General features: G+C 39.0%; 1 protein-coding gene across 1 annotated transcript in view; it reads right to left on the bottom strand.

The window, feature by feature from the left end:
* The window catches only part of CDC123 (cell division cycle 123), a 56954-nt gene that overhangs the window by 19669 nt on the left and 9791 nt on the right, over positions 1-27494 (bottom strand). The window contains exons 3-7 of the mRNA XM_059912069.1: positions 26065-26122; positions 25778-25810; positions 19436-19531; positions 16395-16501; positions 2836-2884 (exon numbers count right to left, since the gene is read on the bottom strand). Of these exons, the coding sequence (XP_059768052.1) occupies positions 2836-2884; positions 16395-16501; positions 19436-19531; positions 25778-25810; positions 26065-26122 (343 nt within the window). The remainder of the gene's footprint in view (positions 1-2835; positions 2885-16394; positions 16502-19435; positions 19532-25777; positions 25811-26064; positions 26123-27494) is intronic.

Genomic DNA, 27494 nt, shown 5'->3' on the forward strand with positions numbered 1-27494 from the left:
ACATGATATGTAGGGAACAGAGCTGTGATCTATTAGTCTAACAGAATAGGGGAAATTGTATTAAAACTCTTTATGACAAAACGCGCCTTTGTCATTTATTTACCATTTTGGGAGTTCTGACATAACATACAACTCAAAGGATGATATAGTCACATCTTATCATCGTTGGGCCATAAGTTTCCCTAGAATTCATATGTTCCTCACTCCTTTAAGAACATCAAAAAGTAAAATAATTTCCAAGTTATCTACCTTAAGCATCATTCTGTAATACTCTGATAAAACTATTACAGCTTATCACAAAGACTCACTAAAACCCTTTCATGATTTTCCCATTATTTTAAAGTAATACAATTCTACCAATGGCCCAATTCATAAATGGATCTTATTACTATAACTTATTATTTAATATGTGCAAATTCTCATATTGTTGTAATTTATAAATAGTACAGTTGACAAATGTATGCTTCTGAGTCTGGTTTTAAAATGTTCTTTGGAAAAAACTAGTCCTGTCCTTTTGAAGTATTAATTATAATCAATGGCTAGAGCCCCCAGCCTCCCGAATCCTGGCATACACCTCTTTGCCCCTCAAGACCTAGGAGATGGGACTTGAATTACTCTAGGCCCAATTCCAGGAATCCCCCCAGTGGGCTCTGTACCTTCCCATGCCACCCAGTTTCTTGTACATAACATTCGAGAGTAAGCCCACACCCCATGTTGTACTAGGATAATCTGACACAAGTCTCTCTTCTAAGGGTGAGGAGCTGGGTCTTATTCATCTTTGCGTTCCCAGCACAGGTATGTAATACCTAGCAGGTGCCTAGGAAATGTTTGTCAAGTGAAACATGGAACGGCAAATATTTAAGATAAGCAGCCACTAAAAATCATGATATAAAAAAAATTTAATGAACTGTGAAAATGCTTATACTATGTCATAAGTGAAAAAAAAAGTGGCACATAAAGCATCTTATGGAGAGTGTATATGCGCACAGGTGCACACGCGCACACACACACACACACAAATATCTCAAGAAAGGGAAGTTAAAGGTCAAAATGCTAATAATACTGAGGATATCTGGGTGGTAGGATCCTCATATTTTCTTGTATTTTTAAATTTTTGATAGTAGGTTGCTTTCCTTAAAAACAAAACAAAACTGTACTGCTAAAATATGTCTTAGAAATTTGAAGTGCGCTGATTCCAATTTTCATTATTGTGAGCTCTTGGTCAAGCTCTGTAAGTGCCACCTTTTTAAAAAGAACCTAATTATTAGAAGAATCTCACACTAAAAAATTACACTGTTGTTACCTATTAAAAGCTGATACTGGCAAATATATTTTCTGACAGCTACAGTAATTTTTATGTAAGCAACAAATAAATCCTCAATTATTATAAACTGTCATTAAGTTTTTGGAAAATTTGCATTATCTATTGAAATAACATTTTGGACAGGTAATACAAACACTGTACTTGATTTTTTAAAAAAGGTAAAAGGTGAGTCTTCCCCCCGAACAGTCTCTCTGTCCTCCTCCTCACAGGCAACCAGTGCTGACAATTTCTCATACATCTTTCCAGAAGTATTCTATGAATACATGAGCATATAGTAGGTACCTTTTTAAATACACACAGACGCAAGCACACAATACATAGGATTTTGCTTGCCACTTTTTTCATTTTAATTACTCTCACTTTCCTGGGCTTTTAAAACTGGGTTTTAAACCCTATGCACTAACATGATGATGGCATATTCCCCAAAAAGCAATAAAAGAGCAAACTGCCGGTGAAATCAATCTCAGGGATAGATGATGACATTACAACAAACATTACGCAGCAGGGCAAGACTAGGAAAACACTTTTTTTCATTTTTGTGTTTCTAGCACAAATAAGATATAGCAAGTGCTTGATAGATGTTTGTTCAGTGAAACAATAGATATGAATGTATTACATACACATGAATAATGTTATAAAAAATGTTTAATGACCTGGGAAAATGCTAATATATTACATACCCCTCACAAATGGTATGTAAAGATCTCAATTACAAGTGCTAAAAGATGGAGGAATTGTTTGGTGGCTTGGTGAAGAGTAAATTACCTGTTCACAGAAGATATGCCAATATATACACTCAACACACTAAGAATTACTTGGTACAGTGAGTCAGTGGACAACTTTTGAAAGCATGTGTATATACAAGTGACTGTAAGCAAACAGATGATGAAGAAATTAAACTAACGACAACATCCAAGAACACTGCCCACTTCAGGGTGGGTGTGTGTGTGTGTGTGTGTGTGTGTGTGTGTGTGTGTGTGTGTGTGTGTGTTGTGTATACCTTCAAACCAGGAAAATATGGGTTTGCTATTGGGGGGCGGGGGAGGGAGTTGCTATGTTTAAACTCTTATTACTATTTCTAATAAAGTTTTCCGCTGTCCTTTTGTTCTTACTTCTATATGTAATCTGTAAAATGAGAGAACCATAGAAAAAATAAATAAAAATGGTAAAATGGTGGTGACTACTTTTCCTTGTAAATCAGGTTAAAAAGCTTAAACAGGTTAAGCTGGATGGTGAGTATGAAGGTGTTTGCTTCATTTCAAAATATGTATAATATTCCATAGTATGTACATACTGTGTATATACTGTATGTGTATGTATATGTACATAATACATGTATTTTATGTGTATATTTTATAAATTTAAAACTTCAATGGCTCTAGGTTCCCAGAGAAATTAGTCCAAAAATTTGATTCATTTCACTTAAGAATAAATAGAAATTCTCAATACATCTTCATCTAGAACTATCAATTTTATTCAAGATTTAAAAAAAAAAAAAAAAAGATTCTTACCTCATATTCCATACACGGATCTGGGGAATCATCAGTACAATGAATAAATCTTTGAGGGAAAGAAAGGCAATTGAATCTTTATTTTATGGTGTCAGTTTATGCATACACATTACTTATATTTACTTATATTTAAAGTGGGAGTAAGGTTTTACTAAAAGCATCCAGAAACAGGAGACTAATTCAAATTCAATGAACATTTATAAAGCACTGTTCAGTGTCAGGCGTTAGCCTAGGCACCCTGAAATGTTATTTGTTATTTCATTTGTCCTCAAAACAACCATATGAGCTACTGTAATCTCCATTTTTCTGTTAAAAAAAAAGGGCTAAAACTAAGAAAAGAGCACATTTAGTGACCAAGCAGGAGTATAACGCAAACCAACTCTAGATTCCAAATGAGGGTGAGATGGCACTGTTGTTTTATAATTCTCACTGTGCTCTTCATGGCTGAACCAGAAGTCTAGTTCTCTGCTGACATTAACTCTGCCACCTAAAGCTACAAAAAGTTCATCTAATCCTTCTCCCACATCCCATTTAAAAATAGCTGATAGAAGAATTATTCATTCCTCCAAAAGTATATTGCTTCCTCCTCTAAAAATCCTCAGTTTCATGGACAATTTTTCACATCCTTTATTAAACACCCACCTATGCCAAGGGCTGGCGAGGCACTGGAACGCCAAAATGACTGAGAGTCCCTTGTCCTTTAGTCTGGTGAGGAAAGCCTAACAAGTACCCAAAGAATTTCAAAACACTGAAAATAAAAATACTGTGATGGCACAAAGGAAACACTGATTAGCTCTTCATGTTTGGGGGGAGGGGAGCTGATAGTCAAGAAGGCTTCATTTGACATGAAGAGAAGGGTCTGCGTTTGAGGCAAAGCGAGAGAAGTGACAACTATGCACAGGACTACTGGAGGTCAGTGCTGATGGGTGTGGAGGGAAGAACTGCCAAAAGATGTGGCTGGAGAGAAATTTTGCAAAAGGAGGACTATCCAGATCATGAAGGGTCTTGCCTGCCTACGCAGAGAGGTTGTGATTTATTATACAGACAATGGGGGGCTAAAAACGTTTCTAAACATGTGAGGGAGATCATTGCACTTAGGCTTTAGAAATATCACGGGTGGCAATGGTGCTGGAGAGCCTGGGGGAACGGGTGGCAGGTTGGGAGGCTGAGAGCCCAGTTAGAAGGCTCATTGCAACAGCCCCAGGGGGAGATGAGGGGCCAACTAATGCGAAGGCAGAGGAGAGGGAGAGGAGAAGCTCTATATAAAGATATGTAGGAGACAAAGTCAGGGCTACTTGGTGCCTGATTGAAAGCGCAGGATGAGGGAGAAAGAGGCCAGATGACTGGGGTGGCTGCTTGATGACTCACTGGATAGTGATGCAAATACCATTCACTTAGAAGGAAGAGCAGGAGATGTGGGTGAGGAAAACATGGGAGATAACTATGTTTGGGTGTGTAGCGTTGGAGAAATCCTGGGAGAACCACAGAGCATGTCTAGTAAGCAACTGGAACAAGGAAACTCAAGAGTGGGTGGAGGTGAAAATAATTATCTGGAAGTAATCGTCCTATTGGTATAAGAGCTAACGTCAAGGATGGAGACAGAAGCGATCAGTCAGCTCATTCAGATAGAATCCTGGGGAATACCAACAATTCAAGAAGAAGCAAAACAGGTGGTGGAGACATTTTGATGAAAAAAATACACAAGCAAAACAAAAAATAGTTTTAAAGAGGTCTTAAGCAACTTACAAGTAGAATTAAATTTGAAAAGCTTTTAAATTTCCCTGAATGTTTAATTAGGTTGGAATTCTCTGCAATCATTTACGATTTATACTACAAACAATAACAACACAAATAAGGTGGCTGGCTAAAATCCTCAGAAAATAAGAACTTTTATTGCCACTAACAGTTGGGCACCAATGGATATAATCTGAATGACAAAGAAAGATACACACAGGGAGCTTTGTTAAAAGGCAGTGGGCTTTCTCCGTATTAGTGAACAGGCACCAAGTGAGGCATGTAAATCTGCTATCTCATTTCATCCTTGCAATAATCCTATGAGAAAGTGCTATTATTATTATCCACATTCATCACACAAGGAAACCTAGGCTCCGAAAGGTGAGAAATGAAGTCAGTGGTGGGAGGGCACTAAACCACGTGTGGAACTGCTCCTCTCAGAGGTGGAGGTTCTAGAGCTGTTATCGCTCTCAGATTTCAGAGAAACCACAAATACCAAATGGATACAGAGAAATACATATGTCCTGGATCATCTCCTTTAATAGTTCTACATAATATATTCTTTATTTTATTTTTTTCAATATTTTTACAATTAATTAATTTATTTATTTTTGACTGCATTGGGTCTTCGTTGCTGCGCACGGGCTTTTCTCTAGTTGCGGTGAGCAGGGGCTACTCTTTGTTGTGGTGCGTGGGCTTCTCTTGTTGCGGAGCATGGGCTCTAGGCACACGAGCTTCAGTAGTTGTGGCACGCGGGCTCAGTAGTTGTGGCTCGTGGGCTCTAGAGCGCAGGCTCAGTAGTTGTAGCGCATGGGCTTAGTTGCTCCGCGGCATGTGGGATCTTCCCGGACCAGGGCTCTAACCCCTGTCCCCTGCATTGGCAGGTGGATTCTTAACCACTGCGCCACCAGGGAAGTCCTGTTCTTCTTTAGTGTAAAAGAGTCCCTCACCTTTTTTTTTCTGGTTTAACAGCCTAAATATTTTAAGTAGCAAAAAACACTAATTCATTTATGAATTCTATTATAAAAATTCATTTTATCCTTAAAACATTTTTCCTCAACTCCTTTCTAAATTCTAAATGAAAAGATGAAAAGTGTGTCAAAAATCCAGACAGTGTTATGAGGAATAAAAAATTGTGTGGTAAAAGAATTTTTCACAAGCGAGAAAAGTGTTCACAATACAGTATACTTTTAAATAATAAAAAAGGTCACAAAACTACACAGTACAAGCTCATATTTTAAACATACATGAGAAAACATAATACAATGTTAATTATTGGAATGTTAACAATGACTCTTTCCCAGCAGTGACTGTTCATTTCTTCTGCTGCTTTTCTGCAGTATTTCTAACATTATGTTTATCACATTAAATATATATTACTTTAGCTTTTAATTTTGAGGAATTAAAAAACACATAAAAGTACAAAGTGGGGACTTCCCTGGTGGCGCAGTGGTTAAGAATCCACTTGCCAATGCAGGGGACACGGGTTCGAGCCCTGGTCCGGGAAGATCCCACACGCCGCGGAGCAACTAAGCTTGTGCGCCACAACTACTGAGCCTGCACTCTAGAGCCTGCATGCCACAACTACTGAAGCCCGCGCGCCTAGAGCCCGTGCTCTGCAACAAGAGAAGCCAACCAATGAGAAGCCCACGCACCACAACGAGGAGTAGCCCCCGCTCGCCACAACTAGAGAAAGCCCACACGCAGCAACAAAGACTCAATGCAGCCAAAAAAAAAAGGACAAAGTGTACATATAGTGCTTTTATAATAAGAAACCAAGTTTACTTTAAAAGTTAATATTTTACATTGTGCAATGTATACAAAATATCAAATTATGTTGTATACCTGAAACTAATATATCCTGTTAGGCCAATTATACAATTTTTTAAAAAGTTAGGACTTCCATGGTGGCGGAGTGGTTAAGAATCCACCTGCCAAGGCAGGGGACACAGGTTCGAGCCCTGGTCCGGGAAGATCCCACATGACGCGGAGCAACTAAGCCTGTGCGCCACAACTACTGAGCCTGCGCTTTAGAGCCCGCGAGCCACAACTACTGCAGCCCACGCGCCTAGAGCCCGTGCTCCGCAACAAGAGAAGCCACCGCAATGAGAAGCCCACGCACCGCAATGAAAAGTAGCCCCCACTCGCCACAACGAGAGAAAGCCTGCAACGAAGACCCAATGCAGCCAAAAAATAAATTAAAAACAAAAAAGTTAATATTTTAGCTTTCAACTAACCAGTAATTCTTATCATGATAAAACTGAACTGCCTATCTTTTTTTTAAATTTAAATGTATCTAAAATATACAAGGGAGGGCTTCCCTGGTGGCGCAGTGGTTAAGAATCCGCCTGCCAGTGCAGGGGACTCGGGTTCGAGCTCCGGTCCGGGAAGATCCCACATGCCGCGGAGCAAGTAAGTCCGTGTGCCACAACTACTGAGCTACAGAGCCTGTGCTCTAGAGCCCACAAGCCACAACTACTGAGCCCCTGTGCCACAACTACTGAAGCCCACACACCTAGAGCCCGTGCTCCGCAAGAAGAGAAGCCACCACAATGAGAAGCCTGCACACCGCAACAAAGAGTAGCCCCAGCTCACCACAACCAGAGAAAAGCCCGCGCCCAGCAACAAACACCCAACACAGCCAAAAATAAAATAAATCAAACAAATAAATTAAATTAAAATATATATATATATATATACAAGGGAGATGGGAAGAGAGAAATGACAAAGGAATTCGAATAAACAAACACTTCCAAAACACAGGTCTTCATTATCTAAATTTTTTAATGCTTCTATATTCCTACAAATATTGATTTCAACCCTTGGTTAATCCTCATTTGCTACTTTAAAATAGGTATACATTTTAATACACATTTGCATTCTACCATCCCATAACATTATTTTTTAAGTGGTGATTGGTTTAACATTTAACGTTAGTTAAAAACCTTGACTAGTTTCAGAAGGTAGATGTGAGAACATATGTGCTACATGAGATTACTGTACAAGGCTTTTTCTTATTAAGATGATTAATCAGATGGCCAAGTACAGCCTCTGAAAGGAGAGGAAAGTGCAGAGCCATCTAATTAAGACTGAATGTGAAGGTCAACAACATTTTTAGGAGCTCAGCTGAAATACCGCAAAAAACACTGTGTATGAATATTTAAATTCCATTTATATTCTGGAGGAAGTAGGTTTAAAAAGCAAAAATGTGTTAAGATATTTAGAGTATTAACAACACTTGAATGCTTACAAATCCTTATATAAATTAACGGTTCAAAAATTCCAGGTTACATCAAAAAAGGAAAAAGAAAGAAATCCTTAAATCAAGACTTCTTACCACATTGAAAATACTAGTAGAAACAATACTAGCAGAAAATATGAGTATCCTAACAGAAATTATAAAATATCTTCAGTCATAGCAAATATAAAAATGTTTGTATTATTCCCTTAACTGACTGAACCAAGAACACAGATGATCCAAACACGTGCATCTGCAATGGAGAAAAAAAAGCTGATTCTCTCATTTCCAAAAATAACACTTTCTTAATTGCTCAAAGAAAGCAGGACCTCAGAGAGGTAACAGCAAGTCACTGATCAAGGAAAGCAATTTACAGAGAAAGAATACTGAATTGTTAAGTCTACTTTAGCTTTTGTTTCTATGAACACATAATTTAAAAGTCATGGTAGGGCTTCCCTGGTGGCGCAGTGGTTGAGAATCTGCCTGCCAATGCAGGGGACACGGGTTCGAGCCCTGGTCTGGGAGGATCCCACATGCCACGGAGCAACTGGGCCCGTGAGCCACAATTACTGAGCCTGCGCGTCTGGAGCCTGTGCTCCGCAACAAGAGAGGCCGCGATGGTGAGAGGCCCGCGCACCGCGATGAAGAGTGGTCCCCACTTGCCACAACTAGAGAAAGCCCTCGCACAGAAACGAAGACCCAACGCAGTCATAAAATAAAATAAATAAATAAATAAAAAAGAACGTGAATAAAAAAAAAAAAATTCATTAGGTACGCTACTGCACCTCACTTGTTTGTTTTAAAAAAAAAAAAAAAAGTCATGGTAAGAACTAGTATAAATTCTCAAATCCCAACGCAGCATATAATATAAAATTATAATACATGTTATAATTTATGAGCCAAAGCAAGAAATATGTCACAATACCTAACACTTCTCCTGTGTTAACGAACACATTTAAATAACACTTGGAAAATTTGCCTGAATTATGAAATAATATGAAATCATTTGTGATCACCTTGGAATTTGGGCAACTGTTAGAGAATTCCTCAAGTTATAACCCGAAATTAGTCTAGGTCCAGATTGATAAGTGTCCCATACAGGTGAGAAACAATACAGGCATCTGCACTGTTCTATATCCACCTCCACCCTCCAGGACCCAGGCCCTTCCCAGCAGAGGTAGGACTAGATGAAATAATATTCCTGTTGAGAAACCTGCTGACAGTTTTACTGCTGTTTCTTTCCACAAAATTTGCCTTTGCTCTCTGGTTGTTTTTAAGAACTCCTTTTGTCTCTGGTGTTCTGCAGTTATACTATGATATGTTTTCTATTGGGACACTCGTGTTTATTGAATATGAATTTGTGTTTTTTTATTCATTCTTGAATATTCCCAACTACTTTTTCTTTAAATATGCCTCTCCCTCCTCATTTTCTCTATTCTTCCCTCCTAGAGCTTCTATTCTACATGTTAAACATTCTCATTTTATCCAATATGTCTCTTAATTCCATAATTGTAATTCATTAATTCTCTATGCTGCATTTTGGGTAATTTTATCTCATTCAAATAACTATCTTCTTCAACTATGCCTTATTTACACAGGTAAATGCATTTTAAATTTTAATAAGCACGTTTTCCATTTCTAGAACTTTTGTTTGCTTCTTTTTTCCTAGTAACTTGTTCTACAAGTTTCAATTCTTTTTCAAGAGTTTAATCAATTAAAAGTCTTCCATTTCATTATCTTTTAGACTTCTGTTATTTCAAATGCATACAGTTCTACTCCTCTTGCCCACTGTCTGATCTTCAAGCAAGATGTGCTGCTTCCTTGCGTGTTCTGTCAGTTTTCTTGTGAGTGCTTATGTGGTGGGGCCTATTTTTTCTATGGGGCTCCCATGAGGCCTGGGTTGTGGAATTCTTTCCAGAGTACTTTGTATATGCATCTTTCAGGTGCCTCAGGGTAAAACCAGTCCAGGAGTGACATTTATGTTAATTTCTTAGTTTGGGAGTTCTCAAACCATGCAAATGATTTGAATTTTGTACTCCAAGTTCATTGCACGATACAGCCTGAGGTTTTAACTTTTTAAAATTAAAAACCCAAAGCCCAAGCAGTTTCAAGTCCTGTTTCCTTATCTCTGTGCCAATGGATGGACTTTTTTCTTTTTTACTGAAGGTGCAAAAGTCTCTTTCCTAAAGCCTCACTTTATTTTGGCTTAAGGCGTGGGCTCCTAACCGTATAAAGGCATTAAAACTTATGTTCTTTATCAGTTCTGACAATCACCCCTAAAGGCTTATCTACCTAACCCTCTGGTTCTCAATTCTCTTTACATTTCTTGCATTGGGTTTGCCTTTTGTTTCTTGTGAATTCAACTACATATTTAAATTTCTGTGTTATAGTTCATATTTTACCTAGCGTGTCTAGATATCTGTAACAAAAGATTTTTCAAATTTTCTTAGTCTGCCACTTAGCTAAAGCCAAATATTAATGATCAGTTTCTTCTAGTTCTTTTATAATTACAAATAGGAACATTTTGAATTTCATTTGAAGATCTCTGACACCTTGAACAGTCTAGTTGTAATTAGTACTTAAGAGCCATTTTCATGTACACATATAAGCATATCGGTTTTCTTTTAAATCCCACTTCTGAAATTTTCTCCTGGGTTAGTAAGTATTTTATACTAATTTGGAAGATTTCTTTGACTGAAATTTTCAACAAGGTACCAAGAGAAAGCAGTATTAAATCAAAGTCATTGACTGACAGTCTACGTAGAATATATTGGATTATAAACTCCTAATTCTTGGCAGATAATTACAGTTCCTCCAGCTAGCCATTAAAACTTCAAAATAGGGCTTCCCTGGTGGCGCAGTGGTTGAGAATCCGCCTGCCAATGCAGGCGAACCCGTTCGAGCCCTGGTCCGGGAAGATCCCACATGCCGTGGAGCAACTAAGTCCATGCGCCACAAGTACTGAGCCTGCACTCTAGAGCCTGCGAGCCACAACTACTGAGCCCGTGTGCCACAACTACTGAAGCCCACGCTCCTAGAGCCCATGCTCTGCAACAAGACAAGCCACCGCAATGAGAAGCCCGCGCACCGCAACAAAGAGTAGCCCCTACTCGCCGCAACTAGAGAAAGCCCGCGTACAGCAAAGAAGATTCAACACAGCCAAAAATAAGAAGAAAAAAAAAAAAACTTCAAAATAAACACAGGTATTATTGGGACTTCACTGGTGGTCCACTGGGTAAGACTCTGCACTTGGGGAACTAAGATCCCACATGCCAAGTGGTGTGGAAAAAAACAAAAACAAAAAAACCAAAAAACCCACAGGTGTTATTAAATAATTAATGTCATATAATCTACAATGTGAATTACAAAATAAAAGTATTCTCAGGTACAATCACAGTAAAGACTGAAAAAAGCAAAAAACAAATAACCAAAGGCCTACTCTGTTGAAAGCTACTATGAAATTATGCCAGTACATTTTTAATATATTTTGCAGTGAACCAGTTAACAGGAATTTTGGAGACCGATGTGTTAGATACAAAGTTTTAGAAAGAAGAAGAAAAGAAAGAAAGGGGAAAAAAAGATCCTAACCTAAAACTGTAAGAACTGTGCTTAACTGCCACTGACGACTGACAGGAATGTCATCTTTCTTGTCCTTCTTTTATTTCTACCCAAGCTACTTTCCAAGTCATTCCTTCAACTTAAACTTCAGGTTGCATGTCCTACCAGCCAAATGGTCTTACTATAAATAGGCACATTCATGATGCCCTAAACATGTCTTAAGATGGACGTACTCTTTTCTGTGAACTTCTTAACTGTGATCAACACATAGCTTTTATCATGATGTTCCAACTATTTCACACGTTGAAAGAGAACAAATGCGATACGTTCAATGGTAAGGATGCCCGTGTGTGGAACTAGGGGAATGCAGACAATGAGAAAACTATGGATGTAGTATATGCTTTGTTACAAGGAATGAAGGATACGTGTATCTGATTCGCTGTGCTACAATTAAGAAATACACTGAACTAGAAAGAGCTCCATGGAAGTAGAATGAAGAGACTGCTCTAGTGGAGAACATTGAAGTTAAAGATGAATCTTATTTGTTACGGGTGAGGTGTTAGATTCTGGCATTGGAGGAACAGACTTACAATGCTACCAACTCAAATGGTGTGAGTTCTCTAGTGTGGGCCAGTCAACGTGGCAGGAATGGGGGAAAGAGAAATCACAGTATTAGTAAACTCGGAGAGTAATAACTACATGAACTGACTCTAGACAACTTAGGTACTGCCTAAATCCACTGACTAAGATCACAATTTGATCATTCTTATAAGAAAAAACATCATCATTAAACCTTTATAAGGTGGCAGTACACAAAATCACAATGCTTTAAAGTGGCAGACTCTTTACTGCCTAGCTATTTACTAGGGCACATCCTCATTCGTAAGCTTTCCTAAAACGTTGGAAGGTTACGGTATTATACCTCACAGAAAACAACTCTTAAGTATATAAGGAAAAAAAATTATGTCAAGGGCAGAAATAAAAAAGAAAAACATGGCACCCAGGGAATATTAAGCATCAAAGTTCTGGTTCTGAAGATTTTATTGCTCATTAGGATCCAAAATGAGAGTTCAGGTACACAGATTCCATTTCTTTAGATCTCACTGGTGGTGGAAAAGGAAAGATAAAAAATGATACTGAATTAAGGGTGATTGGGTGAGTTCATTCGAACTTTCATAGAATTCTTCAAAAAGAGAAAATATGCTATCTAAAATTATAACAATCTAACAAAACATTGTAAATCAGCTACACTTCAATTTAAAAAAATACAATAAAATTATAACAATCTAAAGTGGAAAAACTGTCACCTAAATAAATGGGCCTTAAAAATCACAAGGAATAGGTTCTGTTAGGTCCAACTTAGGTAGAACATTTTACTTCTGAAACTGTTTGCTGCTGAATTTTAGGATTAATAACCAGTTGTGTGATAATCTTAAGAACAAAATGTATAAAAATTGTACTGATCGTAACTGTGGTTGAATTACTAAGACAAGTAAACTCTCCTGACCTCTAGTAACTCTAACTTCCTTAGTCATGAGCCTCTCAGAGAAACAATTAATGGATTAATTCTCTCACTCAGCCCTTTCTTCTAAATGCCAATCGAATACCAGATTTTTTTTTTTCTGGCCTTGGCCTACTGAAGTGACACCTAATCAATAAAATAATCAATGAAAGCAGCCTTCTGACTCAACAAGTCTAATTACATAGAAAGTTTATCTGGGCAAATAATTCACTCAGCAAGTATAATGCAGACAGATTATGCTAACGGTGTCAATATTTCAACTTCCACTTTTTGAAGCTTCTTGTGTACAGTAACCATTTGACAAACAAAGAATAAGAGTACTTACTAGTCTGTGTCAAATTACAACTGTGGCAGACAATACTGGTGGTCTACCCTCTAGCTATTCCCAAACTTCATCCTTGCCAACAAAACTGTGACTGTTCGGAGGAGGACCGGTGGACCTGTGGAATCCCAGGGATGCACACGCACATCTAAGCGCACAGCCCTCAAGGCGTGGGCCTGCACCCGCAGCATCAGGGTCACCTGGGAACAGGTTGGAAATTATATTCTTGGGCCCCACTCCCCGCCTAGTGAATGAGAAACCCTGGGGGTGGGGACCAGCAAGCCGTGTTTTACCAAGTTCTCCAGGTGACTCTAATCCGAGCTAAAGTTGGACAGCCTCTGCTCTAAACCAATCATGGCGTCTCTGTTCCCTCTGCCAACTACTGGATGAGGCTGAGTAACTGTGTGACCGTGAGCCTATCAGGAAGTCTCCTGGGAAGCTTCCAGAATGCTTTACTTGCTCACAGACAGAGAAGAATGAGAGGAATTAGATGCACCCCCTCCTATTTTTGACTAAGATATAGTCATCTTCATGCCATACCTGCAAAATACCAGCCACCTTGTAACCATTAGGTGATAAACCCAAATACCAAGCCAGTAAGCCAGGGATGACAGAGAGAAAGACTGAAAGAACCTGGTCCCTGGTGACCCTGAGGAGCTGCCACTTAACCATGATAGATGGAAATAGCCCATCACAAGGCTCCTTGTTAAATAACGGATTTTTAAAAACCCTGTGTGTGAACTCCTTTCGGTTGGCCCTCTGTTAACCTGTAATCCTAACTATAACATCTTTGTTTGCAAGCTCTTGCAAGAGTATAACATAATTTTCATAATATTACATAATTTTACGTACAAATTATATGCTATAATATTCTATCTTTTATTATATTCTATAATATTTTACTTTGAAGCATTTAGAAAAGAAGGAATTTATAACTTTAAGTGAAAATACAGAGAACATTTAGAATGACGTTACTGAAATTATATTCTGGTTTTGGTTCTATTAACTAGTTGATGGGAACAAACTACTGAGCAGATTCAGGCCTCAATTTTCTAACTGACAGAAGAGTCAAATTAAATCACTGATAAGATCCTGTCCAATTTAAAGTATTGTATTCTTAATCTTTAAGGGGTACAGAAAGGCCTCTGTGACAAAAGTTCATCTTTCATTAAAGACCCAATCAATAGGGATTTTTCTGTAGTGACAAGACTTATTGTTACGCAACTGACTACCGACAAAGATTTCCACAAAAGGTGACTGTGAGTACCACCCGTCTGAAAGGCTGCAAGCTCAGGGCTTGGCGTTTGTCCTACCAACTCCCAATTATTTACATGAGGAGAAGGATGGTATTCTGTGGATAAACACTCCTAATCCAAGGCCTCAAATGTACTTGCTGATTTAACTTCTTCCCCGTGCAAAAGTCAAAAAATACAAAATGCAAAATGACTGACTGGTATTTCTAACCTTCACTGGAATCGTGGCTAAATTTATGTAAGACAAAGAGGGATAGGTGGGCTAAGAGGAGCCAGCAGGTCGCTAGGCAGCAAAGATGATTTAAACCATCAACCACAGAGAATTAGAAGTGATTTATAATTTTTGGAGAGGAAATGTCCTTATATACTCACTGCAACTAATACCAAAGTTGCATAAAAACCCATATCCAATGAATTAACAGGTACAGAGTATTTTAATGTAATATATTCCAAGGCCTCTTTACAAAAGCATTCAATATCAAAAAGCTCTACAATGGCAAAAAAAAGACAGAACCACGACTTCCTCTAATCAGAGGGTATCTCCCAGAACGAAACTGCTGCTGCATTATTACTAAAGCAAACACCTCACGACCCCTGTGCCAACACAACCATAAAAGGCTGACACCTAAATGTCAGAACAACATAAAGCTTTTTCTGTAAGTGAACCAGAAAAACCAATACAGGTAAAGTCCTTTTATGATAAACTGGCAATACAATCACACTCATTTATTATTACTTAACTTCGTTTTCTTAAATTAATTTAATACTAAAACCACATGCCCAAGCTGCAGAACCAGATGCAAAAGCGATGATGCACAACTGACTTGTGGGGAATGTGTTTTCTCTATGCCAGGCTCCTCTCCAGAAAAGGATCTGAGGCTGCAAGGGGATGAATGAGCAGGGCAGACTGAACTAGATGGATGGGGAAGAAGGGGCACGCACACACGATGTATGTATGTATTCACCCGTGTACCTGCTTAGTTTCTAGATGTTTTGATATGCTTTATTTTAGAGATCAGATTAAAGGTTAGTTTAATTGAGATTCCGGATGTAAAATGGGGTAGGATAAGAAATCTAGAAGAATAACTGCTGTTTGATGACAGAACAAAAGAAGCATAAAGAGATCGCCTACAGCACAGCAGGGCAGGTGGGCTGTCTGCCTATGATGAAGGATTAGTTACAGAGTAACTAGCAGAGGGAAGAAAACAGCAAGTCCACGTCTAGGAGTTTATCCTAAGGAAAAAAATCAGGAAAGCATGCAAAGATTTAGCTCAAGGATATTCACTGCAGGACTAAGAAGAAGAGAAAAGAGACGAATAAGAAGAGAGAACTGGTGAAATAAATGATGCTATAGCTGTCCAGTGGAATACTCTGAATGAAGCAAGTTTAAAATAATGATGTGTTTAATATTTAATGACACACAAAGATGTTTGATATATACTGATTAAGTGCAAAAGCAGCCTCATAAGCAATATGAACTATATGATCCCATTTTTGCTTTAAAAAACTGGAATACAGTTAGAGACAGGTGTATCTATACTATACCTATGCACAGACAGAATCCTGGAAGTATATAAAACCAACTGTGGCGAGATCATGAATGCTTTTACATTTCCTGTTTTTGTTTAGCTATAGTCCCCACTTTTATTTTTCTATGATAAGCATATATTAGCTTTATAATAAGAAAAAAATTACCACCATATTTACTGGGCAGATACACAGAAAGCCCTTGATATTTAGGGATATTCATTGTATAGCATTAGCTGTCAATGGAAAAGAAAGGTTTGCTTTAATAGGTCGTTTGAGAAAATGAAACAGCCTTGGTATGTGGATCTGTTGTTTACAATAGTACTAGAACTAATGGAATTTCATCTGTAGAAAAACTCACAAGTACTGAAACTACTGACATAAGAGAACAGGAGACATACTTACGGTTGGGTGAAGTCACGAGTGATGAAATCAGAACTCTTGAACAGTAGGAAGATGTCGCTGAGCGTTTTACATTTCAGAGAACTATTCATTGCTATCCAGTACGCATCCTAAATAATAGAGCACATGCTACTTAGTATATATTCCAAGTTAGTTGCTATGAATGAAGTTCGAGCCTATAGCCAAAATCAACAATGCATATAACCTGAAGGGGTTGAAGAAAAAAGTCAGGTAAGAAATTTTAGCTATACTGTCAAACGTCAAGTTACACTTCTAAACAAGGCACAGCGTCACCACTGCATGTCGGACACTCAGTTTTGAACCAAGATGTTCAGGTTCTCACCTTTCAGCTCAGGCCCAAGCACTGCCCTAAGTCTTCCTCACTGATGATGAGAGAAGGGGATAAAGAGATATCAGAAATGCTGACACTTCAGCTAGAAGATTCAGGCATAAAAAAACAGCCTGACCAGCTACTAAGAAAATAGAGAACCTTCCTTTCTTCCTGTTTCTGGGGAGAGACGGCTGGAATCCTGAAGTTGGATGACTGCAACAGTTAAGACCCATGTCTATCAAATCTGGGAGGGAGGAGGTGACATATTCTGAACCATCACAATTTTAAATGGTGACAGCCTCAAATATATACACCCAAAAAAAGTAAGAAGAGCAGACACAGGAGGCACAAACCTCAGTGAAATATGCCTAAAAATGATAGAATAATTAAGTAGCTTAAAAAACGTACTTCTCCCATAGACAGATCAGACACAGGACAGTAATTGAGAAAACTAATGATTGCAAACAAAATGTCCAGTTATCCACACTGTATGAAAGAAAGCACTGGAACACAGTCGGCACTCAATAAATAAAAAATAAATGAACAAAGGAATAACTTAAAATCACAAATAATCTATCCATTTTAACTGGAAAGCCTCAAGCCAGATCAGTAGTCAAGAACAACTCAAATTACTGCTCATAGATAAACTAAAAATGAGTTTCAATAACTTCTTTATAATAACTTCTTTAAAATTTCTCCCAATGGAAAAGGATGATGAACTTCTGGTTAAAGATGGTATACTGAACACACAAATTTAACTTCACTAAAACAACAGTATATACATAGAAAACCATGCAACTGAATAAACAAGACAGTTATTAACGCCAGGGAAAACAAAATGTTGAATAAGAAAACACAAGCAATGTATGGTATATATCAGATGTGTATGTAGTGTTTGCATAAACATAGTATGAGAAACACTAAATACTGGTCTAATCAAAGTATGCCATTCTGATGATGAGGACAGTGGAACAGAAAGCAGTGGGGACAGGGCTTCCCTGGTGGCTCAGTGGTTAAGAATCCGCCTGCCAATGCAGGGGACATGGGTTCGAGCCCTGGTCCGGGAAGATCCCACATGACGTGGAGCAACTAAGCCCATGCGCCACAACTACTGAGCCTGTGCTCTAGAGCCCGCGAGCCACAACTACTGAGCCTGCGCACCTAGAGCCTGTGCTACACAACGAGAAGCCACTGAAATAAGAAGCCCGTGCACCACAACGGAGAGTAGCCCCCGCTCAATGCAACTATAGAAAGCCCGAGCAGCAACGAAGACCCAATGCAGCCAAAAATAAATAAATAAATAAATAGATAGATAAGGTAGATAGATAGATAAATAAATAAATAAATAAATAAAGTAGTGGGGACAGGAGATGAAACAGAGCTGAACCTTTCTGTTCTAAAGCAGGAAGTCAGTAATAAACACCTAAGACAGAAGAACAGAGAAGTAGAGGAAAATAACAGAAGGCACTAAAATATTTGAAAACAGCTGCCTCTGAGCAGTGGAAAATAGTGAAGCAAAATGGGTGTCAGAACTGGCTGATTTCTGTAGCAAGCTTCCAGATCTTCTGAAAATTTAAACTATGTATATGTAATACAATGGAATATTACTCAGCCATAAAAAGGAATGAAATAGGGTCATTTGTAGAGACGTGGATGGACCTAGAGAGTGTCATACAGAGTGAAGTAAGTCAGAAAGAGAAAAACAAATATCATATATTAATGCATATATGTGGAATCTAGAAAAATGGTATAGATGACCTTATTTGCAAAGCAGAAATAGAGACACAGATGTAGAGAAAGGGGGAAACGGGTGGCGTGGGATGAATTGGGAGATTGGGATTGACACATATACACTACTGATACTATGTTTAAAATAGACAACTGATGGGAACATACTGTATAGCACAGGGAACTCTACTTAATGCACTGTGGTGATCTGAATGGGAGGGGAATCCAAAAGGGAGGGGATACATGTATATGTATGGCTGATTCATTTTGCTGTGCAGTAGAAGCTAAAACATTGTAAAGCAACTATACTCCAATAAAAATTAATAAAAAAAGCTATGTATATGTGTCACTAATTTTAATAAGTAAAAACAAAAATTAGATTAAGTACAATTTATCATTCATATTAGAATAAGAAAAGATAAGCACATGAGATGATTTTTTGAAAATGCAGATAAGTCTTGATTCCTTAAATGAGCCTTGCAGACATAAAACTGTTTTCTACTGGAGTAGAAAAAATAACGAATTTTCCTCCAGACCTTAACTTAAAAAAAAATCTTGTCAATGAAATGTTGAAATGATAAAACACAATTTAAGAAAACGTCAGGTGATCTGTCAAACCGCTCTGTTTCTAGATCCTACAACATTTTAATTTTTATTACCTTTCAATAGAGAAAAATTTCTCTGTCAGACTGAACAGGTGAAGTTTTGAAAAGGGTAGAGAAAGGCTTTTCTCAGATTTCTAGCGCAATCAGCAACACAAGAGGTTGAAACTGTCAATTGGCAAAATATACAGTACTTCACAGACCCAGGGAAGTGTACTGCAAAATCAGGAAAATAAAATAACAGGGGGAAAATAAAAAAAAATTCCACGGTATTTTCCCTAGAATTAGGAATATAATCAGACCCTCTGTGAGGATATAAAGCGAAATGGAATAGCAAAAGAAAGAGTATTCACACAGTGAGAGATTTACTGATGTGTTCCTACCCTTGGGGCACTCCAGTTAAGCTTCGGAAATACACTGCCCCCCAGGGAATTGATAGCTTCTTGGACTTTAGTGGTGAACTCAGGAAATTCTGGTGCCTACAGAGAGAAAGAAGAAATCATTTGGGCAAGTCAGTATCATCACAACAAACATAGAAAACAAGATCAAAATCTCAAAGTTCAACACTTCAGGATGTAAAAAATAATTCAGAATACAAATTACTATCAGAATTTCTGAACTCAACTAAATAAAATCAATGATCAAATAGCATTTATCTGAAAAGGAAAAAAAAATAACAAGTGCCAATAGCACTTTCCAAAACAATCAAGACCTAGAAAGCTGAAGAGACAGATGTTACAAGGCACCTGGGGATGTGAGGAAGGAATGAATGGTTCTCTTAGCACCTACATAAAACCAGTATCTATTAAATGAAAAGAGACGGATGGAATATCACCTGTGCATATACTCCAATTCTCAGAAGTAATACCTCGCATTTAAGGGCCAGAAGCCTTTCCATTTGCAGGAAAAGATTCTTGGACATTTCCCCAAAAGGCTTCATGAGAATAAGAAATAAATTATGTGGTTAACTGTATTTAAACGCTGCTATTTCCGGATAAGTTTTAATATAAACAAAATTTAAAAATAGGACCTTGGTGAAGTTAAATGTTCTTTCCTTTCTGGTTGATTTTAAAATGTGTTTTTTTTTATTTTTTACAAATTTATTTATTTATTTTTGGCTGCATTGGGTCTTCGTTACTGCGCGCGGGCTTTCTCCAGTTGCAGAGAGCGGGGGCTACTCTTCGTTGCAGTGCGTGGGCTTCTCGTTGCAGTGGCTTCTCTTGTTGCAGAGCACAGGCTCTAGGCACGTGGGCTTCAGTAGTTGTGGTACATGGGCTCAGTAGTTGTGGCTCACGGGCTCTAGAGTGCAGGCTCAGTAGTTGTGGCGCATGGGCTTAGTTGCTCCGCGGCATGTGGGATCTTCCCAGACCAGGGCTCGAACCCGTGTCCCCTCGTTGGCAGGCGGATTCTTAACCACTGTGCCACCAGGGAAGTCCCTAAAATGTGTATTTTATATTGGTGAGTAACCAAAACATTCTAAGTGTTGTTTCAACCAGGAAGTAAGCAGAAATACAGTGGTGACAGAACGTAAACGTAATTACAATTATGCTCTCCCTCGAGCCTTCTGTCACCATCAGGAGCACATGGACATAAAGTAGAGAAAAGGGGAGTAAGAGAGATGGAAGTGGGGCCTGCAGGAGAGACTAGGATACAAAAACACTAACACTGATGCTCTGCAGTCACTTTTTCCCTTTATATTTGCTGCCCCCTACTGGGCAACTGCAAATACTGAAAAAGTCCAGTCATGACAAGTTCTTCCACAAGGGGAGAAAAAGTTACAATAGTTCTAGAATAAGCTAAGGGAGTGGGAGGTACAAACTACTGGGTGTAAGAGAGGCTACAAGGATATATTATTGTACAACATGGGGAATGATGCATTATTTTGTAAATCTGTAAATGGAGTATAACCTTTAAAAATTGTATAAAAATTTTTTAAATTAAAAAAAGAAATGATTATTATTGTTTCAAGTCACAAAGTTTTAGGATGACTTGTTATTCAGCAATAAATAATCAAATACCAAAAAAGAAAAATGGCTTATGCTGATCCCCAAGATCTAATCCAGTTATGACAGAGAAAAAACTATGACTCAAGTCACAGAGACACAGACCAAAAAATGAAAGTTAAAAAAAAAAAAAAGGTAACATATTCCCCAGACAAGATACCAGCTTTAAGCAACAGGCTAGTGAGTGCAGGGAGAGATCAAGGGCAGGTTGGACTTCCCTTCTTTGTGCTGCAGGTGTACGTGACCTCTGCACTGGTCAGCAGCTTCTTTCCGTTAGTTATCTGACAGCCTGCCACCGTCTCCATCCTCTGTTATTCTTCTTCTGCTTAGATACGTGAAACTAAACTGCAGCCATTTAGAGAGGTTTACAAAACGAGTAACAGCCTTGAGTCCTTTATCTTCCATTCGTCTCTCCCTCATTTCTGTTAAGGCAGTAATTTCCTTAGAATCCCCTAAAATTGCTGGTTTGGCTCCCCTAGAGCTCTATCCATAAAAAGTCATCTAAGATCTGCATTAGCAATATTTTTGATAAATGGCACAGTTACACAAATTGTACAATATGAGGGGTTCGATCTTCAAAGACAAAACAATTTAATTTTCCTACCCCATAAAACTTCACATATAAGGGTTGCTTTATATTTCTGTATTACATTTTTTCTTTACCATATAAGTTATAGGTGTACAATACAGTGATTCACAATTTTTAAAGGTTATACTTCATTTATAGTTATTGTAAAGTATTGGCTATTCTGTATCATTGATACATTTTAAAAGAGGCAATCGATTCCCTCAAATCCTCCAATTATTCAACTTTAAGAAATCTTGCCATAAGGATACTAAAACAAATGTAAATGATAAAAAGTTTATGTACTGTACAGAAAAGTCTGTGCTTTCAGTGAAAGACTATGTATTCTATACATACAGCACTTTCCGGGTTACCTGATTCTAGCTGGGTCTGCAAGCTAGTTTACAACTTGGTGAATTATAGGTAAGTGAAAACAATGTGAAGTATTTCTTACAGACGTGAAAATTCTATCCTGTCTGGTGGAAATCAGCTATCTTCCCTCCCACGTATTCATCTCAATACTCCTAATCTATAAATGTGTCTGTCCTTTGGGTTCTCTTTTGAGACAGTTATAACATCTGCCTGGTTCCCTCATGAGTTAAATACAGCCTTCAACGTGTGCTAAGACATTATTCTACCTTTTCCTGAAAATTATCTTTTAACAGATTTAACTAATAATAGGGTTCTTTTAAGCTCACAGTTCAAGTCGATTTTAAATTCGCGAACACCTCAGTTGTCTGAGAAAAGGTTCCTGTTTTAAGTCGGATAAAATCCACATTTTAAATCATATCCATGGACTTTCTATGATCCAAACTCACCTATCTTTCCAACTTTACCCACCACAGCCCCCCTGTATCACACCCATCAGAAAGGTTATTTCTTTAAAAAAATGTTTTAATCGTGAAATAAATGTTTTAAATATACAAAAAATATATACCTGGATCCATACATTCAAGAATTTGGCATGTCTGATCCAGACCTTTAAGTTTCTTAAGGAAAAAACATCACAGATACTAATGAAGTTCCTAATCTCCTTGCTCTCCTCCCTAATGCTTCCCTCTCCCCACAGGCAACCAGCATTGCAAGAGTGGGCACATTCTTCTACAGTCCTGATGTTATACTATGTGTGCCTGTCCATAAAACATAACATTTAAAAAATTTAAAGTAACTGTTGTCACTTGATATGTATACTTTTGGCAATCTGCTCTTTGAAATTCACCATTCTGCCTTTGGAATTAACCCATCTTGATTACTTGGTTCCGTTTTTAATTCGGCATTTCTGTCACTACACTAATTACTAATTACTTGCAGTGGTAATTTTCCCACCTTGGGTCCTGGCTCACATTCCTCTTCTGAGAATGCTCTTCTGCCCTGAAAGCTCCCCTGCCCAACATCTAGCTCTCCCCAGTGAAACCCAATCACTGTTTAATTTTTTATTTTGAAATAATTTCAGACTTTCAGAAGCATTAAAAGAAGAGTAACAAGAATTTCCACACACTCTTCACTCAGGCACTTTACCACATTGCTTTATCATTCTCCCCCTCAACTCCCTTTCTATATATAGGTAGGCAGGGTTAGGGTGTGTGTGTGTGTGTGTGTGTGTGTGTGTGTGTGTGTGTGTGTGTGTGTGTGTGTGTGTGTGTAAAGCAGTAACTTTTTTTTACATAACCCAGCCAAATTATCAAAATCAGGGAGGTAACGTGGATACAATACCATTATCTCAGCTACGGATCTTATCCAAAATGTGCCCATTGTCCTGATAACGTCTTTTATAGCAAAAGAAAAATGGAACATTTTCTTCTGGCTCAGGACCCAGTCTAGAATCGAGCATTGCCTTTCCTTGTCATGTCTCCTTAATCTCCTTTCATCTGTAACACTTCCTCTCTCTGTTGCTATCTTTCATGACCCTGACGTTTTGGAGAGTACAGGGCAGCGACTCTATGTAATTTCCAAAACGTTGAGTTTGCTGGCTGTTTCCTCATGACTGGGTTCAGGTTGTGCATTGCTGGCAGGTGATGTGTCCTTCTGTGCCTTGTACGAGGAGACAGGCGATGTAGGTCTGTCCCATCACTGAGAAGGTTAACTTTGGTCACACTGGTGCCTGCTCTTTCCACTGTGAAGGTACTATTTTTCTCTTTACAACTAGTAAGTAATTTTGGTGGACATAACTTTGAGAATACTCAAGTATCCTCATCAAATATTCACCCATGAGTTTTAACATCTATTCCATCAATTATTACTATAATGGTCGCAAATGGTGATTTCCAATTCTATCATTCCTTCTACAATTATTAGTTGGTGTCTTTTCTACTATAAAGAAGGGCTTTCTCTTCTGCTCCATTTATTTAATTTAATCATTTGTTTATGTCAGTATGGGACCATGGATTCTAATTTTAGTCAATGGTTATACTCCATTACTATTATGGTTTTGTTACGATGTTCACGTATGTGGCCAGTGGGAGCCCATTCAGGCTAACTTCTGGGTCCTTTGTGTCATGACCCATCATTCTTACTTTCTGACACAAGTTGCTGCAGGCTCATCTTTACCATGCCACCCCCATTCTTTAATCTCTCCAAGGAGTTTCAACTCCTTTTAGTGGAGAATGCTATTTAGACACCAAGATCAGGGCACTAGGTGTGCTCACTGCCACCATGATGTCATTATGTCACTTTTAGAGCTAAGCAGTTTGGTAAATACACACACACACATTATTAATTTCTGTATCTATCTATCTATATTAAAAAAACATGAGTTGATACTGATCATCCTTACACTTAGCGTCCAGGCCAAATATCACTTCTCCCTTGAATTATTTCTAGATGCCCTTGGTGATAACCGTCCTCTCTTTTTGACAGCACTTTGTCATCACCCCCAAATTGGGGTATCTTTCCCCACTGGTTTATATACTCCCTAACGTCAGGAATCAAATCATAATCATCTTTGTTTACTTCATAGAACCCACTACAGGGCACTGAATATGGGCAAAAGCTAAGATGTAGGCTGAACTGAACAGAATTTTCATAAAAGGAGAGGAACTGACCTGAGCGATATCCAGAGTAAAATAAAACATGTAAACTTGCCTTTTCTGCATGTGTGGGCACACTTTTTATACCTAAGGAAATGTTTAGGCACCTGCACTTTTTTTCCCTTGTACCCTGGACATCATATCTCTTCCATTAAAATAAACAGAAATATCTCCTTATTTAGAATTGCATTAGAATATACCCTCCTCTAAAACTAGTTTCCTTTATTGTGCCTTTACATTTATTTGTAAGCAATTTTACAGAAATCTTTCGCTTTTATCTCAAAGTATGAGAAGCTTCATTTGCCTCCCATATTTTTAGAAATACTCTCATTCCTTTAAAAAAATTTTTGTTAAAACATATTTTAAGTTGAATTTGACAACACTCTTAGCCTGAAAGACTAAAGCATGCTCAGTCAACTTCTACAGGGACTTCCCTGGTGGCACAGTGGTTAAGAATCCACCTGCCAATGCAGGGGACAGGGGTTAGAGCCCTGGTCCGGGAAGATCCCACATGCTGCGGAGCAACTAAGCCCGTGCACCACAGCTACTGAGCCTGCGCTCTAGAGCCCACGAGCCACAACTACTGAGCCCACGTGCCACAGTTACTGAAGCCCACGTGCCTAGAGCCCGTGCTCCTCAACAAGAGAAGCCACCGCAATGAGAAGCCCGCGCACCGCAACGAAGAGTAGCCCCCGCTCGCCACAACTAGAGAAAGCCCACGTGCAGCAACGAAGACCCAATGCAACCAAATATAAATAAATTAAATTTTAAAAACTAAAAATAAAAAAATCAAAGGGAGGGGCTTCCCTCGCGGTCCGGTGGTTAAGACCCCGTCCTTCCAATGCAGGGGGCACGGGTTCGATCCCTGGTCGGGGAACCAAGATCCCATATGCCATATGGCATGGCCAAAAAATAAAATAAAGGTGTATTTTTTAAAAAACTGAAAGTAAAAATAAAAGGGAAAAAAGGATGCGCCATGTTTGCCTGTAAACAGTGATTTAAGTTATTTTTCAAAATAATAAATAAAAGCTTGAAAAGGTGAGTAAATGGGGATTTAGAGTGATCTGTGTTGAAACCCGGAAGCACCCCAGGGGGCAGCACGAGGTGGTCCCCACACCTCAAGGCTCTTACCGTAAGCGTGGCCGTGTTCTCGTCGTCCGACCACTGCATGGAGAGGAGGACAGAAACAGACGTTAAATGTGGATAGTGTACTGGGCTTCCAAAAAGCAGTGCTCCATCTAAAAATCACCCATACACAGGAGACAGCTTTTCCTGAACACAAAGTATGTGTCCAAGTGAAATTTTCATGTAATTTCTCACTTGACTGAATCTATGCTAAGATCTCAAAGCCAGAACCATTTCAGAGATCATTTCGATTAGAACACGCTACGGAATAGTTTATATTATTTTGAACCAACCTGTATTTCTTCTGCTTCATTATCACTGTCTGGCTGAGAACATGTTGGCGGATCTTCCCTGGAAGAACATAAAACGAAAATTGAGCAAGAGAAAGCTTTGGTGCTGTGCAGTCATAATTGCAGGTGTGCTGAGTATATATATTAAAAAAACAGATAGCCTTAGAATTGGAGGATAATGTTAGGAAAAGTTCACTTTTTGAGACAGAAACTAATAAAAACCAACATGAAATTAACGAGAGTACACGCCCTGTAAGAGACGGGGGAATAAAAACTTCCTGCCCTCTTCTCAGAAATCACTAGAAACAAGGAAAAGAAAAACTCAAACTCCACCTGTGAGGACACTAGGAATCCAGTCTCAATCCCGATATAAGAGAAAGTGCTGCCCAAGACAAGGAAGATCAGACGGGGTGAAGGAGCCACAGAAGGAATTGCTGGAGGAGCCGTCCGGGCAACTGCTGGACACCCTGCGGGCAGAGCCCCAAATCTCTTGTCTACACAGCGAAAACAGCGCGTGTGGGCTGGTGGCAGGAGTCACCCTGGATCTGGACTGGCACCACTGGAGGCCATGGGGGAGGAAGAGAAAGAAAGACTCAGACACGCTGTCTTAGAAGGAGCCAGTGGGTAAAGTGGGTGTTGAAAAGGGCCATTAACAGCCAATCCTTACCGCCTGGGGCGAAGCAAGGGCTGAAAGACCGCAGAGGGAGCGACACTGCCCAGGCCCCTCCTCAACACTCAACGACAAACAACTGGCCTATGAAGAACTCACTCACGTCACTGAAACCGAATACTAATCAGAATAAGAACCGGCAGAGGATCTATACCAGGAAACTACAAGAAAAAAGGAAAAGGGAGGTTTCTGGTTGACCATGGGCATTTATCCATCCCTATGCTCCCTCTTGAAATGCTACTAAAATGATTTAAAAGATCCCAAGGGAAAAAGCACCAGAGAGGAGACAACTGCAGAGAAGAGACAACAAAAGTCTGGAAAACAGAAAGCCAGTGGGGGGGGGGGGGACCCAGTGGGCAACAGGCAGACCCTGGAGCCATCACACACGATGGGACCACAGCTCCGACTTCAAAAGGGGTGACCTGAGTAAAGTCCATGAAGGGGGCAAGGAGACACGCCGAGTTGTCCTCAGCTGGCACACCCCAGCAACTCACCCTCCTCCATGGACCAAACAGGGTAAGGGCCCCGGTCCTTAACGCCCCAGAGGAATATGGGGGTGAAATGCTAGAATACGACGAAGTCATAAGTGGAAGTTGTATTAACAGTGAGGCCTCTAGTCCCCTTCCTCCCCCATTACAGACAGATTAGAGGATTCGTCTCTGTAGACACTGGAAAACCCCAGGGGAAAGACTCACAAATAACTGTCATCTGGGAATCTTCCATCAATACCTGCCGATTGCTGGCACTCTTAGTCAACAAGCCC

The sequence above is a fragment of the Balaenoptera ricei genome, chromosome 2 (assembly GCF_028023285.1).
Source record: "Balaenoptera ricei isolate mBalRic1 chromosome 2, mBalRic1.hap2, whole genome shotgun sequence".
Taxonomy (NCBI): domain Eukaryota; kingdom Metazoa; phylum Chordata; class Mammalia; order Artiodactyla; family Balaenopteridae; genus Balaenoptera; species Balaenoptera ricei.